The sequence below is a fragment of the Pygoscelis adeliae genome, unplaced genomic scaffold, assembly GCF_000699105.1.
Source record: "Pygoscelis adeliae isolate BGI_AS28 unplaced genomic scaffold, ASM69910v1 Scaffold239, whole genome shotgun sequence".
NCBI lineage: Eukaryota > Metazoa > Chordata > Aves > Sphenisciformes > Spheniscidae > Pygoscelis > Pygoscelis adeliae.
The window spans coordinates 334,744-352,406 of record NW_008825537.1 but is presented as its reverse complement, the minus strand read 5'-3'; the positions used below and the strand labels follow the sequence as shown (position 1 = coordinate 352,406).

At 49.4% G+C, this 17,663-nt stretch overlaps 2 protein-coding genes across 2 annotated transcripts in view; both read right to left on the bottom strand.

The window, feature by feature from the left end:
• The window catches only part of LOC103923483 (mucosal addressin cell adhesion molecule 1-like), a 5,405-nt gene extending 4,429 nt beyond the window's left edge, over positions 1–976 (bottom strand). The window contains exon 1 of the mRNA XM_009331845.1: positions 812–976. Coding sequence (XP_009330120.1) covers positions 812–976 — 165 coding nt within the window. The remainder of the gene's footprint in view (positions 1–811) is intronic.
• A 6,139-nt stretch (positions 977–7,115) lies between these two features.
• Positions 7,116–15,453, bottom strand: LOC103923471 (hippocampus abundant transcript 1 protein-like). Its single transcript, XM_009331829.1, has 11 exons — positions 15,355–15,453; positions 14,025–14,087; positions 12,759–12,886; positions 12,207–12,321; positions 11,425–11,643; positions 10,579–10,692; positions 10,034–10,105; positions 9,491–9,603; positions 9,223–9,320; positions 8,487–8,653; positions 7,116–8,398 (listed from the first exon to the last, which is right to left on the bottom strand). Exons 1-11 carry the CDS (start codon positions 15,361–15,363, stop codon positions 8,189–8,191), a joined length of 1,308 nt encoding a protein of 435 aa, XP_009330104.1. The 5' UTR covers positions 15,364–15,453; the 3' UTR covers positions 7,116–8,188.
• Between the last annotated feature and the right edge of the window lie 2,210 nt (positions 15,454–17,663).

The window sequence follows — 17,663 nt, the reverse complement described above, 5'->3', positions numbered from 1 at the left end:
GGTCCCCATGTGGCTTCAGGGGCCCCCATCACCCCCACTGGGCAGCCCTGCGCAGGCACCTGCACCCCAAGACGTGGCCGAGATCCCGTCCCTTCCCCAGTTCTCGCCAGGCTCCACCGTTCCCCCCCAGAGCGCCTGGCAAAACAGCCATTTTCATGCCCCAAGCACCAACAGCTGAAATGAACTATCGTGGGGCTGGCTGGGGATGCCTGCCTGTCAGAGGGGCTGTCTCAGCCCCCCTGCCCCAAAAGCGGGGCCAGAGCCCATGTTTAACATCACCAGCAAGCATGGCTGCCTGCGGCTGGCACACGGGGCGGAGGGAGGGTAGCCTGGGGCTTCAGCGTCTGCCCAGGGCACATCCCACCAGGACCCCTGGGGGAACGTGGCCCTGGGAGCGGGCAGTCCCCATCCCAGCCTGGGCAGCGGCACAAGGGCACACAGGAGGAACCCGGCCCGAGCCCTGACTGCCCCAAAACGTGGGGTTTGGAAAGGCGCATCCCCAGGGCAGAGGGAGGAGGCGTCCAGCCCCAGGCTTGCGTGCTGCTCATCAGGGCTGCAAACACCATTTGTTCCCAGAACAGGGTGTTTTCAAGGATGAAAGTAGGTGTTCCTGGGAGGGTTGGTTTTATGGTATGGAAGGAGACAGTGCTACCACGTGGAAGACGTTGATTACCCCGCATTATCTAGCCCCAAGACCCTGGCACAGCCTCAGTGCCTGTCCTCTGTCTCATGGCAGGTCTGGCATCGCTTCCTCGCTCCTACCCAGCTCCCTGGGAAGAGACGGGCCTGGCTTTGCCCCATCCCATCCCACTGGGCTGCGGCCGGGGCCAGGGAAGGTGCCGAAGGGCTGAGGGAGGGGACGTGCCCAGCCCTGCACCTCCTGTCGCAGAAGGTGGAGGGTCGGCGCAGGACCCGGCCGTTTCCCATCTGGGAACTCTCCGGAGAGGCAGCTCCAGGCACTGGGCGCGTCACGCATCCTTTTGGGAGGCCGGGGAATTAATCCTATGATGGTCCGGGAGGCCTCCAAGCAAGGGAAGTGCTCTGTAAACAGCCGCCATCAAATATGCACATTCAGCTGAAGCCGAGTGATTAATGGCTCTGGGGTTTTTGTTCCTTCCATCCTGTGTTAACAGAGCCACTTCCCGGAGTTTCCAGCAGCCACTAGAGCCCCCAGCCCAGCCCTGGTGTGGGACAAGCCACGGCCACTGCTGCTCCCTGCGCCGGCCAGGCTCTTCCCAGCAGCGAGCCCAGGACTCCCAAGGACACGCACGCGATGCCAGGGTTTCGCCTCCCCTCCCGCTCCCACAGCCCGGATCGCCGGTCCCTCCAGGGGTGGTGGGTGAGTGAAAGCCCCGGGCGAGCCCCGGGAGGGAACAGTCAGGGCTGCACAGGCTGCACACCCACAGTGGTTTGCAGAGAGGGTAAGCACCAAGCGATGAGTTACTTCATTAGGGCAAGGATTACTTCGTAACGTCACCACGTAAGAGTTTAAAGAAGGGAAATACCATCCTCACAGACCATGCTCACTGCTACAGGATTTTGAGGCAGGAGGGACATAACAGAGTTAAAAAAATAAATTTTCCAAGCCCTGGAAGCCGCCACCCTTGGCTGGGGTCTGGTGCAGCTTTCAGCTGGGCTCCAGCAATGATGGACCAACACCGACAGGTCCCGGGGGGATCAGTCCTGGCCTTTTGGCACCCACTGGTTGCACTGGCTGCCAGGTCCGTGCCTGGTGCTGGGGGCTGTGGAGCTGCGCAGCCTCCGCCCGCGAGCAGGGGGCAAAGCGGCCACTGCCATCAGGGACTGGACTGACGTTCCTGGGAGAGGCAACTCTCCACGAGCCCTCGGCATCACACCCCAAGCCCCCGGGTGCCCCTCAAAATGATGCTTCAGGTGAGAAAAGAAAAACCCCATAAATCAGCATCCGAACCAGAGCTGAGCAATTATGGAGCAGGCCTTTCTTTTAAAAAGCAGTTTCCTGGACCTGTCATCAGGAGATTAATAGCTACCAGAAAGTCCATCATCTCGTGATGCACTTCCTCTGGTTCGGGGCTTGCAGAGCACTTGACGCTGCGAGCGCCTGGGAGCTGCCCTGGCCTCCGCCGCGTGGGCAGATGGGCAAGATGGATCGCAGAGGAAATCGGAGTTACGGAAACCTGATAAACCTCCAAACTCCACGAGGGCCGGCCCTAATGGCACGGTAATCGATCCAGGGAGAGGCCAGGGGACTCGTCCAAGCTCAGAGTAATGTGGCAGCGGGCCCCCAAGGCAGCTCTCGCAGGTTTGGCCCCGAGCTCCCCCTCGCCCCCCATGCAGCAACCCACCGCAGTTCCCGCTCCACCACCTACTTGGGGTCTTTCCCTTAATAGACTCGGAGGATCTTCCCTCCATCCCGGAGGCGCGCACAGGCAGCTCCTCCTGCCCCGAATACGGCAAAGAAAGATCAACAGGTTACAGACACAGGGCGGAAAGAGCAAGCTTAGACACCAGGACAGTTTTCCACCCGACAGGAAACCTTTCGGGTCAGAGCGAAGGGAATGATGGTTTTCAAGAAACAGAAGCCCGAACATTTTTCCTGGAAGCCGATTGTGCTTCCTCCTGAGGGGCAGGGGCAGGGGGCTCTCACTGGGCAATGCTCGGCCCAGAGGCATTTCTCAGGAAACAAAACAGTTCAGTGGGGAGAGACAAATCGCAGAGGGATGAGTCCTGGCCCCCGGCACAGGATGCCCCCGCGCCACCGCCTCAGCGCCGGAGCCCCTCGGGCTGGGGTGTAGCCCCAGGCTGTCATCACCGGCACTCGCTAACGCCCGATATCAGAAAAGACAGGGCTGGGGTAGGTGCTAATGAGGTCGACTGGAACAAGATTAAGGTTTTCTGCATGGTGCAAAACACGGGAATCCCACCCTGGGGAGGCTCGTCCCACAGACCTGCTCTGCCCCTCGCCCGGTGACACGGCTGCACTGTCCCCATCGCAGCAATGCTGGGCTGCGCACGCCACCCAAACGGCCACCGCATCGAGGGGAGGACGGCCAACAACATACTGTATTGAAATACCTTCCCTTTTTTCTCCAGTAATGCAAAGTGAGACAAGCTGAGGGTTCTTTCTCAAATAAAGATGAAAAAAATAAAACTAAGCTCAGGTCCAGAGGAAATAAATACAATATGTTGCCTTTTGTATAATAGATGGCTTGTGTTTCCAGCTCATTACAGGATATCTGCCATCAAACACCAGATCCCATTCAAGAGCTGACTTGGATGTGTTTATACTTCTTGCGATTACATTGTTCACTTAGTACCATCATCAAACACCAGAAGTGTTTAAATGAGTAAGATGAAGATCTAAATTAAGCCTGGCTGGAATCAAAGACAACAGAGTCTGGGATGCTAAAACCAGCCCCAGGAGGAGGCTCCTGTGGGGCGGGCGCTGGTGTGGGGAGGCAGCAGCCAGGGACCTGGCGCAGGGACCTGCTCCACCCTCTCGAGCTAGCCATGGGGGCAGGCAGCCCTGTCGCAGCTCACACAAACCTGCCAGCAAGTCTTCGCCTCCTGAAGGCGACAGCTACGGCACCGCGGCACCGGCCCACCACCCACAGCAGACCGCTCGCTCCCCCGGAGTGTTTTGCTGCTCCCTACTTGGCCGGACATTGCAAATAGTGCCCTGCACAAACTGCCCAAAAACCGCTTCCTCTCAAGCACTCGGCCCCCATCCAGTACGATGGGCAGCGGCCAGGGCTCAGAACGTTTTATGCCTAAGCACCGGAGAAGTTCGAGCCGTTGAGGTGCTGTTATTTTAATACTCCAGTGGAAAGCTGGATAGCTATTTTAGGATCACGGGTGAATGTGAATTGGTTCCAAGTACTTTTTGCTCTAGAATACTTTAGTTTTAAGGAATTGGTGGAAATAACTCGACAACTCATGCCCATTCGAGACAGGAGGTCGATTTACGTAGTCTACGTAAAACGTAGTCGATTTACTACACCCGATGCGTAGTCTTTCGTAACAACCTCTTCAGCACAGTTTACAAGGGTCGAGACGTGCTGGGCAGAAGCACGGGGCAGGCTTGGAAAGCTGTCTTGAAACACAGGCGGGGGAGAAGGATGAGGACAGAGAACTTCAACACAACAGGAAAGCAGCAGTTTAATAACTAATCCATCAGAGGGAGAGATTAGCCAGTTCTAAACACAACCTGAACTGAAATAAATACATTTCATTGTTAGCTTAAAAAAAAAGATACAGAAATGCACGCAATAGTAAACTTTGAGAGAGCAGAGGTACTGCCATTCTTCAGTGAACGTGGGCTTGCCACATGCCCACACATTTTAAAGATAATCAAAGATGTTAGCAGCCATTCAAGTGCAGAGAAAAGAATAAAAACCAGTGACGTACAAAGTTACTATTTCGCAAAAGTAATGGCAAAAGAGAAAGCAACGGTTTAACGCAGGTATTTTGATGCGACAAGATCAGTTTAAAATCACTTGAACTGCTGCCATTAATACTGGAACTGCAGAAGAAGGGCAATTAAGCCAATTTTTGCCTTATGTTTGGAGCATTGCTGTTACCGACCTGAATCATAAGTCACTGCAGACAAATTCTGGGAATAGTGATGTTAAATAGCCAGGCTCAGGCACTACACAGCAGATCAAAGGGATTTTAAGAAAAGGCTCTTTTAAAAAAGTTGCATTTTCATATAAAGTAACAAAAATTGGCAAAACTAGCTGAATGCTCCATACAGATTTTCCAGTCTCCACACGGGACGCTGCAGAATTACCAGCCCTTCAGAATGAGACATTCTTCATTCAGGTCCGGTAATTTCAGCTCCGTCACCGCTTGGCCCAAGTCCTCCTCTGTCACTTAAAGGCAGAACGGTGGGTGGGTCACATCCCTACGCTGATGGGGAGGGGAGCTACCTGGGGCCGAGGCCCCCACCGAACCAGGTGAAAGGAACGCCAAAACCGTGGAAAGGAACCCCTGCCTGCTGCCAGCACCAGGAACAAGCAACACCTCTGGGGCAGGCGAGCAGCCCTGCCCCATGGGGCGTCCCTCTTCCCGGAGCAGGGCCACATGCCACGGGCGCCCGGGCTCGGGGCTACGCTGCGTCCCAGGGCCAGGCCCCGCGCCAGCAAGAGGCCCCTGCGCTGGCACAGCGAGGGACCGATGTACAAGTCACCTTTACGCTGGTAACGGCGCTCGCAGCGTACCCTCTGCCGGTGCAGCCACCCCACGCTGTGCCCCCCCGGCAGCCGAAGAAACCTCCGCTGCGGTGGAGCCTTTCAAACAGCCAGGCTGCAGCCCACCGACGCGGCAGTAACCTGCGGCATCACCTGGCCCCAAGCTCAGGGGCTGAAGAAGTGACCAAAACACTCCGGGTCCACTACTCACGCACCGGGGGATGTCGGCATCACTGGAAACTCGGGTATTGTGTCGTGACAGACGGGGACCGAGGAGGGAAGCTCGCCCAGTTAGTTCTGCTGTCCGAAGGGAAGGAGAGGCTGAGACGCCGCAGGCAGCAGCGGTGGTGAGAGGGAATGGGACTAGAAACACATTGGTTTCAATAAACTACTCAATAAAAGAAAGGACTTTAAAAAATATATCTCTATATTCTTTATATCGTATAAATTATGCTCGTCTTTTTGTAACGTTCCGCTATATCCTACCCATGAAGCTCCGAGTGCCTCAGTGTGAACGAGGTAACGATTCGGTGTTTCATTTCACTTCATTTGTGTGTGAGGGACAAACCTACTTCGGTTCGTTTTAATACAGTGTAAATAAATGCATCGCCAGATGTACTTGGTAAAGCTCCAGCCTAGAAAAGGCATTATTGTGAGCAATACAGAGTTGGGATTGCTGCCTGGAAGTTTAAGTGACTGGACTTCCTTCAGGAAAAAAGTCTGCTGTGCACGTATGGTACAGACCATCCCAGTAACATTTGGGAATTCGGAGCATCACCACAATGAGCTTGGGAAAACTCGAGTCACCACAGGTCACTGAGACTCTCTGCTAGCTCTGTTCTCCAGTCCTGCAATTAGATCCACATCAGCAAACCCTCGGTGTCTGAGGCGGCTGCCCTCTGCACGGACAATAACCTACTCTTACAGTTCTGATTACAGGATCTGGGTACCAGGCTGGACTAATGTGAAACAAACTGTGAATTATTTCACTTAAATGTCCACCTCCAATAACTAACTGGTCCAGAAAATTGGTAAACAGACATTCAGTTATTAGTTCAGCCCAGCCTAGGCAGGCAGCGGTTCCAAGCTCTTAATATCTGACAGGCGTTTAAGAGACCTACACGAAATTGCAGCTCTCCATCTGTCCGAAGCCAACATTCACAAGCCCTCACAAGAGGTCAGATGCTGAATACACCCCGGAGCTCACGTCCCCTCACACTCACGGAGCGGGGCGAGCTGTACTGCCAGGCCAGAGCAGGGGACGGACAGCGCTCTCCCCTGCTTGTGCCGGTTGTGGGCCGGGGACTGAGCTCTCCAGGGTCGTCCAGTTGGTGTTCTCCTTTAAACCCAGAGGCAAATGGCATTTGCAGTCACTGCTGCGCAGGCACAGCATCAGCCACGATTACCCGTTTGCAAAGACCCAAGACATTAAGTGACAGTACTCCCTTCTGGCTTTTCTCCCCTAATTTACCTGTCCCAAACCCACAGAGAAGGGATCCCAGCCAGAGAACGACGGCTGTTGCACATACCCTACTCTGAGACAGGACTATTTTTGGCCACTGTATCCTCGATTCCCTCAACAACTTTCTTAAGTGTTCCCAGTTTGGTCTTTACTTCCCCAGTGACTGCTCAATGCCATTACTTCTGATCTTACTCAAATGAGAACAATTGTTTCCTGCCCTTCGCCATATCTCTATGTATCTATAAACAACCCAGTGTTCTCTATACGTTTGTCTTAGCTTCTTTCGCAACACTCAAGTTCAAGTATCTGCTGCTCTTTCTAAACAGAGCTGAACCCTGCAGCAAAGGTTGCAATTTCATTTTTCAACAAAACGAAAGCCTTTATAGCAGGCTCAGAAATGCTACACGGAATCCAAACCTGTAGTTCAAATCAATTGCAGTCATCACCATCAGGATCTTTTGGACTGAGAAAAAACAAGCTACAGCCATTATCTGGTTTTAATATCAGATGGCAAGAGCCTGGGGAAAAATCAACATGCTTTATAAAAGTGCTCAAGATAAGCAGCTATTTCTTTGACCTTTCTCTCAGGAAACCACGCTTATCAAAGTGCTTAGCAGAGTTTAGTTGTTTCTCCAACCTCTCAGAGAACTGTATTTTCTAAACAACACAGTTCCAGAAAAAGATTTCTGAAAAATCCTTCTACCTACTACCTACGGAGGTAGCGACAGACAAATGTCACATCGGTGTAACAAAAAAAGAAAAACCAAACAGAAACACAAACGTTGTTCACCATCTAAGCATTTGTAATTCATGTAGTTGCCCTTCTCTCATCTGCCCGTTCTCCCTTGTCTCAGTTGCAACTTCACTGCTTAATTTTTCTTATCTTCATCAGAACATTAAGTCAGTAGATTTTGGTCTAAGTTTCACTTGGGCCAGAATGGGCAAATTCATCCGATCCTCAAGCAGCGAGGATCTGCTCGCAGTTGACTACGCTATCTGTTCTTCCTACACGCGCACGCTTTCACTTGGTGTGTCACAGCACGGGCTGCACATACTGCACGAGGCGCTGCCCAGCCTCTCCCCGGGCCGAGGTCAGCCAACCGAGCCGCGGTGGGATCCGTAGCAAGTACCAATTATATTAGGGGATGGGGGCATGTAACAGATGCCTTGTTTTATTCTGGCTGGCAACTCAGTTCACATTAGAACAAAGACAATGCTAGCTCCTTAATTTTTCACTGGCGAGTTGGATATTTGGCAGGTCACACCATGAAGTTCAGTATTCACGTACAAGGGCAGGTTTGCTTTAAAGAACTATCCCTTCACGTGGAGCAGTTCAGTATTTCCCCTCTCCATCAGCACCAGATGATACAATTCCATTTTTGCACCAGCTGGCAATATTTGGCTTGAAGGGAAACCCTGTCCCTTCTCATTAGCTGTTAGTGGCACAGTCTGTTACCTCGCTTCTTCTCTCCCCCCACCCTCTCTCCCCAAACTCCAACTGGCTAAGTCCATCCTTGATCTGGAGTTGAGATGCAAGCCAGGTCCTTCTCTCCCAACCTCATACGCTGCTGTCCTCAAGCAGGGGCTCCTTGCCATCCGATCCTCCGGCCTGCGGGCTGTGGGTGTGGGTCTGGGCTCCGTTACTGTGCTTCTTGTGGCTGCCTGATCTCAGTGCAAGGTTGTGTTCTGGAATGAACAAGGCCACCAGGAGCGACAGCAGGACAGAACAAGCCCCAAACAGGAATGGAGGCCCTGGAATAATGCTGCTCTGTAGGGCGAGACAGAGGAACGATTAATGCTCAAGTGCAAGGGCGTAAGAAGCCCAGCAAATGGAAAGACAAAGCTGAACAGGTTACCTCATCTGTAGGGTTGGCCATGTTGGCTTTGGAGGCCTTACCCAATGTTTCCACCTCAGCCATTTCATTCAGCTCCACATGGAAGAGATAGAAGACAAAGCCATAGAGCGCCGGCCCCAGGCCATTACACAGACCCCGAATTCCAGTGATCATCCCCTGCACCACACCTGGGGACAGAGTGAGGAAAGGAAGACAGGCTTACAGCTTTCAGAAGAAGCTTGTTTTATTCAAGGACGCTTACATATTTAAAGACAGGATCAAACATTCAGATCTGGACTGACATGCACTCTACAGATGAAGTGGCTAGCTGGTGATTAGCTTTGCTCAGTATCAGGTTTTACAAAAATCAGTAATGCTGGGCTTGCTACTTTCGAGAATAAAATGAGCATGGGCACATCAAGCAACAATGTCCAACTGAACTGGAATTTAAGGCAGCCAAGTCTGAGGACTCAGGGTCGAACCATGAAGCAGGCAAACGATTAAGCAGCAGTCTCCTCTCTACCTCAGACAGGCAGCACTGAACACCTACATTCGTAAGTTAAGAATTCCCTCCCAAAGCATCTACTATGGTCAAAGGCAAGAGTGTCACTACTACTAAGTATAAAGTGACACTCCACAGCTGGCACAGATGTTCCTGCCCACCCCCCTACCACCAATGCTGAGAATTCAAACGTGCGTCAGCTCAAGCGCCTGCTGGAATCAACTCGCCCGTTAGACAAATCCCCAAGGGACTCACCCTGTTGGTCAGGGTCCGCGTTCCTAGACACCATGGCACTGATGGCTGGGAAGGTGATGCTAGACATGGCAGCCACAGCTCCTGCTGCCCACATCATCCTCAGAGAGAAAGAGGCAGCAGTTAGGAGGCAGGCTCCCGAGGGCCCGCCGCAGACTAGCACCGCGGCAGGGCAGCATCTCCCTCCACCGGGGGACAGGGAGCTGCCGCAGAGCCACTGTGGAGGGAGAAACCTGCCTATGGCAGGAGACAAACGTGGGCAAACTCTTACCAAGGCTGCGATCCGAAGCCGTACCAGGCAAGCTGCAGGATCTGGAAGCCTAGTCCCAACAGGATGGTGTTTTTATTTCCTATCGAACGCATGAGAATTCCCAACACTACTGTCTGGAAAGAAAGTAAAGCTTTGAAAGCTTTCAAAGTAAGTGCAAAGACAGACGACAACGCTGGAAGACAACAAGATGGGAATCTGAGGGAACTCGTGCTGCTGTGAGACTGGCTACCATGCACATGCACTCCTCCACTCTCGTAACGTTGTGTTAGAAACCAGCACATCCCCGTCCATGGCAATCAGAGCACAATCTAGAGAGTTTCACAGAGCAACACGGGGCCACCCCACAGTTTACCACAGTTTTCTATTCAACAAACAGCAGCTACATTCAAAAGATAAGAAAGAGGGACTGCGGGTAGCCGTGCACGGGTCCGATGATGTCTGTGTGGCCACAGGGATTCTGACAACTCACCAGCCCTGATTATCAGAAATTTTGGACATTCTTATAACCATACTGCTACAGCCAAGACAGAAATTGCTTCTCACCTGAGCCAGTATAGAGAGAATTCCAACTACACCAATAAAGGCTGCCACAGTCTCCGAGGAAAAACCAATGACCTGTGAAAACACCAAAGAGGGACTTTTCAGGCAAGAGATTTGTACCATATGAGAAAAGCCACTCCATCAGTGTCACTAATGTTTACTGACATTGCTTATCATGTACTTAAACATTAATCAACCGTACCTTCCACTACCTCCCTGCTGGCACAGGAATAAAATGGAAGATTTTCCTCTGGCTGAAGAAACAGCTTTAAATCACTGGGCTCACCTTAAATGCCTGAACGTGGCATGGACAGGATGGACAGGCAGACCACCAGCAAGAAGCCAAGCAAGGGTCCTGGCAATGCCTACAGAGTGGTCACCAGGCTCCCATATTTTTTAGGAAAGCTGGAACAAGTCACTACGTCTTATAGCTTCAACTTTACTAAGCTATTGGCCAAGATTAGCCTCCTCAGGACATTCAGCTAAGATAATATTTGTAGGCTGGGACTTCCTGCCTTCAGAGCCTTCCCTCATTGCAAGAGACTGACCTGTCGCAGGTACAGGAAAAAGCTGGAGTACTGGCCGGCTTCAGGAAGGTAGGAGAGAAAGACGGTGATACAGATGAGCAGCACTGTAGAATCCTGACCCACTTTCCGCAAGGACTGTAGGGAAGAGGGGTGGGGAATGCAAAAAAAATTAAAAAAAAGAAAAAAGTTAATATCATTAAATATTCTCCAGGTTCAGAGACAGCAAAAGCAAGTGCTTAAGTCACCATCTTATATATCTAAGAAGTGAATGCTTGAATGAAACCAGACCAGCATTTCAGAGGAAGATGCGAATGCTGACACAACACACCAGACCAGGTGTACAATTGCATCAACTTACACCCTAGAATGAGGAATTTTTACCTTTCAGTTTCTCAGATTTATAGTCAAGTGCTTTTGATCAGAATTGGTTTTTTCCTCAGACAGCCAAAATAATCTTCCTAGCAAGCAAAGGTGAGGCGAAACTGTGCAAAGCTCATCGTCACTAGCAAAGGTCCTGAGAAGCCAGGAATGCAAAAGACTTCTCCTGACACAGTACTATTGCTAAGTAATGGAATTTATATTCAAACAACTGGCACATTTCCACCAAGGGATGCTCTTGCTTCAGGACATCTGGAGCTGCTTTTAGATGGTTTGTAGCTATATGAAATTGATTAGAAGCTGCTAGACAGCTCTAGATATGTGCCGTCTGTCTGCCGTCAGTTGAACACTGTACCTTCGACGGGGTTAATCTAAGCCTCCCATCCTTCACCTTTTGTGGAATGCATCTTCCTTTTGAGAGAGATTAGCAGAACTACAGCAAATATAAGCACTACCAGCATGTGAAAAAACAGCAGCAAGATTACTTACAGCGAATGGGTCTGCTTGTTCCCAAGAGATTGGAGCTCCCCAAGAGACCGGGCGCATCTCTTCTGGCAGAGACTCTGGCACAGCCAGCAGGATGAAACCAATATCCAGCAAAGCAACACCTGAAGCTAGCACAACCACCAACGTATCGCCATAGGCTTGGGAAAGGTACGCACCAATGGCTGGGCTTGTGACCAGACTAGCAGCAAATGTGGCTGACACCTGGAAGCATAAAACATTAATACAGCCTCTTCTTCCTAGAACCTATTTTCTCCTCTAGAGTAACCCAAGGGTACTAGTATTGCCATCTTTGATGGAGATAATCCAGGTGAACAGGGACTCCTGTAGACAGAAAGATGACGTGTTCTCTTGGTGCAATCTAGGCTAAGTTCTAGCAAAGGGAAATTAAAGCTATCCTAACAATTTATATACGACACTTTCAGTAACGCTATAGAAAGGGCCCGATCCCAGGCTACTTGTGTGCATGCCAGCATCACAGCCTGCCCCCTTTCCTGGTGCAAAGAAGTTCACAGACCAGGCTGGTTTAAAGGCTAAGCAACAATACAGCCGGTATTCAGATCACATAGAAATTAGCCCTCTCCCTTGATACTAAAATCACAAACAGAAGAACAGGGAGACTGTATTATTAGTGAAGCGCGTATCATCTTTTCACTGATACTGTCCTCGGCTTGTCAATAAATCTCCCACCCTAATTTTATACCTCTCCTACCTGCAAAGCCCCAAATATTTCTTTCAAGAGACAAGACAGTTATTCAGCTCCTTACCAAGCCATACGCCGTGCTGCGTTCATGCTCCTGTGTGATATCGGCAACGTAGGCAAAAATCACAGAAAAGGTGACAGCAAAGACTCCAGACATGGAAATGACAGCAAAATACCACCTGAAACAGGCATTGCCAAAGGCAAGAGTTAGAGAGCAACCACACGGTAGTCCACAGCTGCTGAATTAGAACCTCTCCCTTATTCTTCTTTCAGTCCATCCTACTTCGTTGCACCAGAAAGCGCTCAGGAACACCGAGCTTCAGTCTGGTGGCCCATGGAGTTTTATCACTTATTTCCCTCACAGAGGAAGGAAACATCAACATGCCCTAATAGTGGTAACGCACCTATCAGGAGAGGAAAGACAGACTCTTTCTTCCTGACGCTGAACCCTCCAGTAGAACCAGACAATTAAATTAGTCTCTAGGCTGAGCATCCTTCTCCACTGGACGGACTCTTCCATCTCATCCTCAAATGCAACACCTGCAAATCCCCCATCGTCCAGCCTCACACTCATTCCTCTCCTCAGAACCCCTCGTTATAACAAGAGTGAACTCACCATGGACTGATCTTCATAAGGGGAATTGGCGCACACGTGAAGAAGACAGTGAGGAGGAGGAAGGATTTCCTGCCCCAGACATCAGAGAGAGCACCAATCAGTGGGGCACTTAGAAAAGAAAGCAGACCCTAAGAAAGACAGACAGGACGACAGAGAGAAATCCCTCGGTCAAATTCTGATTGTTGGTAGCAAGAGCTTTTGACAACATCATCCAAAGATAAAAATACAAGGAGACAATCCATTCCTATTTTCTACAAGCAGGCAATATTACCAAAACATAACAGTTTGTTAAACCGCTCACTTCCTTTTAGGGAGGGAAAAAAAGTCCTCCACTAGCTAGGCGCTGCTAAGCACTCCAATTGCTTCCCGTTCTCTGCAGCTGCTCAGCCTGCAGCTGTGGTCTTCCCAGGAACGCCTGTGCAGCAGGGAGTTGCCCTGCCAGTACCTAAAAAGATGTTGGCACAGCTCCATCACATTAACATCTGCTGCAGTTCTAGGGAAAGCTTTCTCTTTTAGATGGAGACAAGGCAGACCCGATGAGATGCCAAGGCCATTAAGCACAACTAAAATTGTTCAATGCCTTTCAACGTCTTTCAAACCCGAGGCGGGCAGGGAAGAGCCTTTAAGTGTATATGGGAGTGCCCAACTCACATTGAAGCAAACCCCTCTGGGGCCATTTTCTGAGATCCTCTTGCCAGAGCCAGGGCCTAACAATCTGTTTTGCCACATTCCTGAGTCAGAACACATGGCTACTGCTTGTTCGCTATAGTTGCCTCCAATTCTGCTCTGGGAATGCTGGTCTAGTCCAAACTCACCGCGCCCACTCACCATGTCACAGCATACTCCCCACCTTCTGTCTGCGCAGAGCCCACTGAGGCCCGTTTACTTTCAACTTCTATTACTGGTAAGTTCAGATGTCATTGATTTTTTATTTTGTTACACCCCAGAAGATGGATACAGGGCTGATCTCACGCTGATTAGAATATTTTCAGCTGAAACACACAGCTGTTATAGCCCCAAACCCATGTTGACAAGCAGCACGTTGTTAATACCACTCAGTAAAATCAACTACACGAGCTACCCGATGTCTATGCTCTGTCAATGCTTCATTTTGCATTAGGCTTGCCAGTAGCACCCCAAACTGAAATACGAACATTTATCTGTCAAATACTGGTTGACATCAGCAAATGACACAGATTATAATGGCTTGCCAATTCTTGCACTGATCGCAGATTCAAATGAAAGCCTGGATGGAACATTCCTCACCTTGACTCCATGAATCAGGCCATTCATTAAGAATGTATGCTGAGGAAAAGTCTGGTGTAACACCTAGGAAAAAAAAAAAAAAAGAAAAACAAAAAAACAGAGCTAGCAACTTTTGCAAAATTTCCATAAGCGCCTGACAGCTAGATGCCTGGAAGAGCACAAAAGAGGCAAAGCGGGAAATACGCTACCGACAATGCCACTGCTGTAGCTACATGAGGAGCTCTACCCCCTCCAACAGGGGCAGCCACTTTCTTTAATGCTTCCCAGGTCCATACGTTATTCCAGCACGCTTGGGCAAGGCTAAGATAATCGGAAGGATGCCTTTCTCCATCCCTGCACCACCTGATTTCCCTCTGTTTTTACTTCATGTGACCACATAACCTTTCTGTTTTTCTCTCCCCTTCGTACTGTCTGTATGTTCGATTTGCATTTTACACTACTAAGCTAATACTATATTTCTAAATGCCTTTGCATAAACAAAGACTCCTTTTGCATAGTTACCTAGATATCAGAGATCAGGTCAAAAATATGAAGTCTGATGGGCCATGCAATGTGAGCTGGCATACCACCACCAGAAAATGAATTAAAAAAGCTGAGAATTCTTCCTGAAAGTGCCAAATCAGAAGTTTACAGCTCCTTAACTAAAGGCAAGTATCTGAGATGAGATTTTGAGTTTCTTTACTAAAGCTATCCCTCTGCACTTAACTTGATTGCGAAGTTGCCTTTGCTGCCTGTGTTAAGCATAACTCGGTCAAGTCCTGAACGAGTTACTGGTGGGCTCTCCTGGAGCGAGCATGACTTGGTGAAGCAAGTAATTGCCAGGCGATTGTCTCTGTGCTTCGACACCCCAGACAACGATGGTGGTAGTTCAACAAAAAAATCTTTTATCCCTAAATAAGTCAGTGTAGGGTAAAAGGTGCAGTCTTGGGATAAAAAGTCAAAGCTTTGCTCAACTTTAGTTCATTAAGCTCCCAAGTGCACTTTTCTTTTTTTAATACCTAGGAAAAAAAAAAGCAATAAATGACAGTAAACTACCAGTAAATTCTAGCAATTTCAGGTCAGGTCTTTCACTCCTGCTTTCTTGAAATCCTCCAAAAGCTTTCAAAAACCTAACTCATGCTTTGCTTCAAGTAAGCTACAATAATTAAGAAAATAATTACCCAACTCCATAAAAAATTACTGTAGCTCCAGCTTTTTCAGGTGCAAACAATTACATCTTGGCTGCTACTTCCTATACTCCAAAGGCCTATGTTAAGGTCTTTACCCGCACCAACCCGAGGTGAACTCTAGCCTACAAGAGCCAGTATTACTCCCAGGGAGACTTACTCACCGTTAGCATCGGCGTGGTCAGCAGCCCCCAGGCAAAGAACTCCAGGAAAATAACCACCACGGCATGGTACACGCTGGGCTCTCCAATCCCCTGTCGCTGCAAAACATAGCTCCATAAGCAAAAAAAACACACCTATCCTGATCTGCGATAGATTTGAGACGTGTGGTTGGACGCTGAAATGTCAACTCTGACCTAAGCCATTCCCGAGGCGATTCAGTGCTGTCTGGTGCCGGTGAGCTCATGCTGCAGCATCTCTCCGTCCAGGGTCCACCAACGCCTGCCTCTCCTACAAAGCTGATTGTTTTCAATTTTTTTTCTCTGAGAACTAGTATCTTTGATACCATTATGCTTTCTCTAATCACGACAGAACGTATCATCCTTTCAATCCTCGCCTTAAGGACTTCGAAATGAAACACCTCAACTCTCTGCGTATTTTGACAGCAGTATGTGCAACACCCCAGAAAAGACTCTGGGAGTTTGGGAAGGCAATTTTACTCCTCAGCACCAACGCCATCTACCCAGCATGGTGGGAGAGGCACAGTCCTTAGATCGGCTGTTAAAAAAAACCCCACACCTCAAGGTCTTGCTTATCTTTCTTTCCTTAAAGATTTCTCAGGGCCCTTTCAGGGCAACATTTGTTCTGTCACTTTTCCAAGTGCCAAATCTCAGCTGCTAGCCCAGGAGGTTTTCTCCTGCCACGCAGGACACACCTGCAAAGTCACAAGCTCACAAGGAAAACAAATCGCAAGGAACGGGAGGAAAGCACACAAGTTTCAGTTAAATTACATCAGGGAACCGCATGGGCCAAACATTTAGTAGCACAACGTGCTTTTCCACAGGAACCCATTTCTTATATTAGCAAACCACATGATCTGAAGTCACCAAGAAGTGTAGTCTAGCCCTGATACATTATTAATAAAACCACCTGAAATATCTGCAATCCCAGCAATTTAGACAGCTTCCAGCGGCTTGAAAGGTATCCAGAAGTTAAAAAAACTTCCATCAGCTGCACAAATCTCACATCCAAAGGGGTATTAGATTTGGTATGGGAAACCCCAAATCCACAGGCATTTCTTCTAGGCTAAGAGAATGGACTTTTGTATTCATTTCCTCACAGCTGACTAACATTTCTACACTGCGCTCTTGAGATACATCTTTGGTCTGGTCCATTAAATTATTTGTATCTGTATCAGTACCCCGCCTCCAGCACTCACTACTGACAGATTCTCAGGGACAGGAATTCAAGAAACTTGGCATGTGAAGAGCGATCTTTTACCCAGTCACATCCTCCCAGGTTTTGACAGAATAATACTGCATTTCAGGTAACTGATACAGCTGTAGGTTACTTGAAATACGAGAGAAGGCAGCAAGAGACATTATTCTGCTGAAACGTTGTTTATGTTCACTGACTCTATTAAAACTGTCTCCCGCAGACAGGCTAAGTCTGCTTAAAAAACAAATCAACAGCATCAACACGAGAGGCACCCTACCCGAGGGGGACACGGTCATTAAAAGAAGTCAGTTTTATTGCACACAAAGGAGATAATGTTTTGCAGCAGAGGGAGAAGCCCCAAGGTGGCACGAAGCCAGCAATTAAGAGTACAGCTATCATTACCCACCTTGCTCCACCAGCCTAAGAGTCTCTCTCAGAGGAGAGCAGTCCTCTCCTCTTCCTTTCATCATCCCCCTTTATACCCTCTCAAACAGTTAAACACTTCTACCGCGTGGCTGCAACACAATTAACAGTCGATCTCTCTTTACGGCGTAGGTCCAGATCGAACCTGTTCACAGCTTAACCTCACTCCTTCCACTTACCAACCACCTTATTGCGTCAAGACTCCTTAAGCAATTTAGGATAGCTAATCTCCTTTGGAGTACGTGGTCGCCCCACCGAACCACTCCTCTAGAGGATGCACAGCTGCTACCGCAAAATAGAAAGATGCTACAGAAAAAAAGTAAAAATACGCAAAGGGATACTAGGAGCCCGTAGGACAGGCCAGCGCCCCGTGACCAGAACTACCTTCTCTCAAGAGCGCCAGCCCGGAGGGAAAGACCTTGCAACCACCTTAAGCTCAGGTGCGCCCACTTCAAAGCTGCCTCTGTGCAGGCGTGACGCCGTGGCCCGCACTACCCCGAGCCTCTTCTCCCTCAGTGAAGAACTCCTCTCAAGAGAGGTAAATATTTCACACGGGTTTGAAGGTAGTCTGTCATCCTCAAAGCGAACGTTAAACGTCAGCCTCGACATCTCTCGACTAGTGAATACCCGCACCCGGGGAAACGGGGAAACAGATCAAGAAGCCCGTTTGGCG

Bases quoted from the DNA above. Each gene is read 5' to 3' on its own strand.
- LOC103923471 (XM_009331829.1), bottom strand. The intron at 12,322-12,758 runs GTGAGTTCACTC...TGCCTGTTTCAG, and splicing joins CTTATGAAGATCAGTCCATG to GTGGTATTTTGCTGTCATTT. The intron at 9,321-9,490 runs GTAAGAGTTTGC...TTTCTCTCTGAG, and splicing joins GGCTTCGGATCGCAGCCTTG to GATGATGTGGGCAGCAGGAG.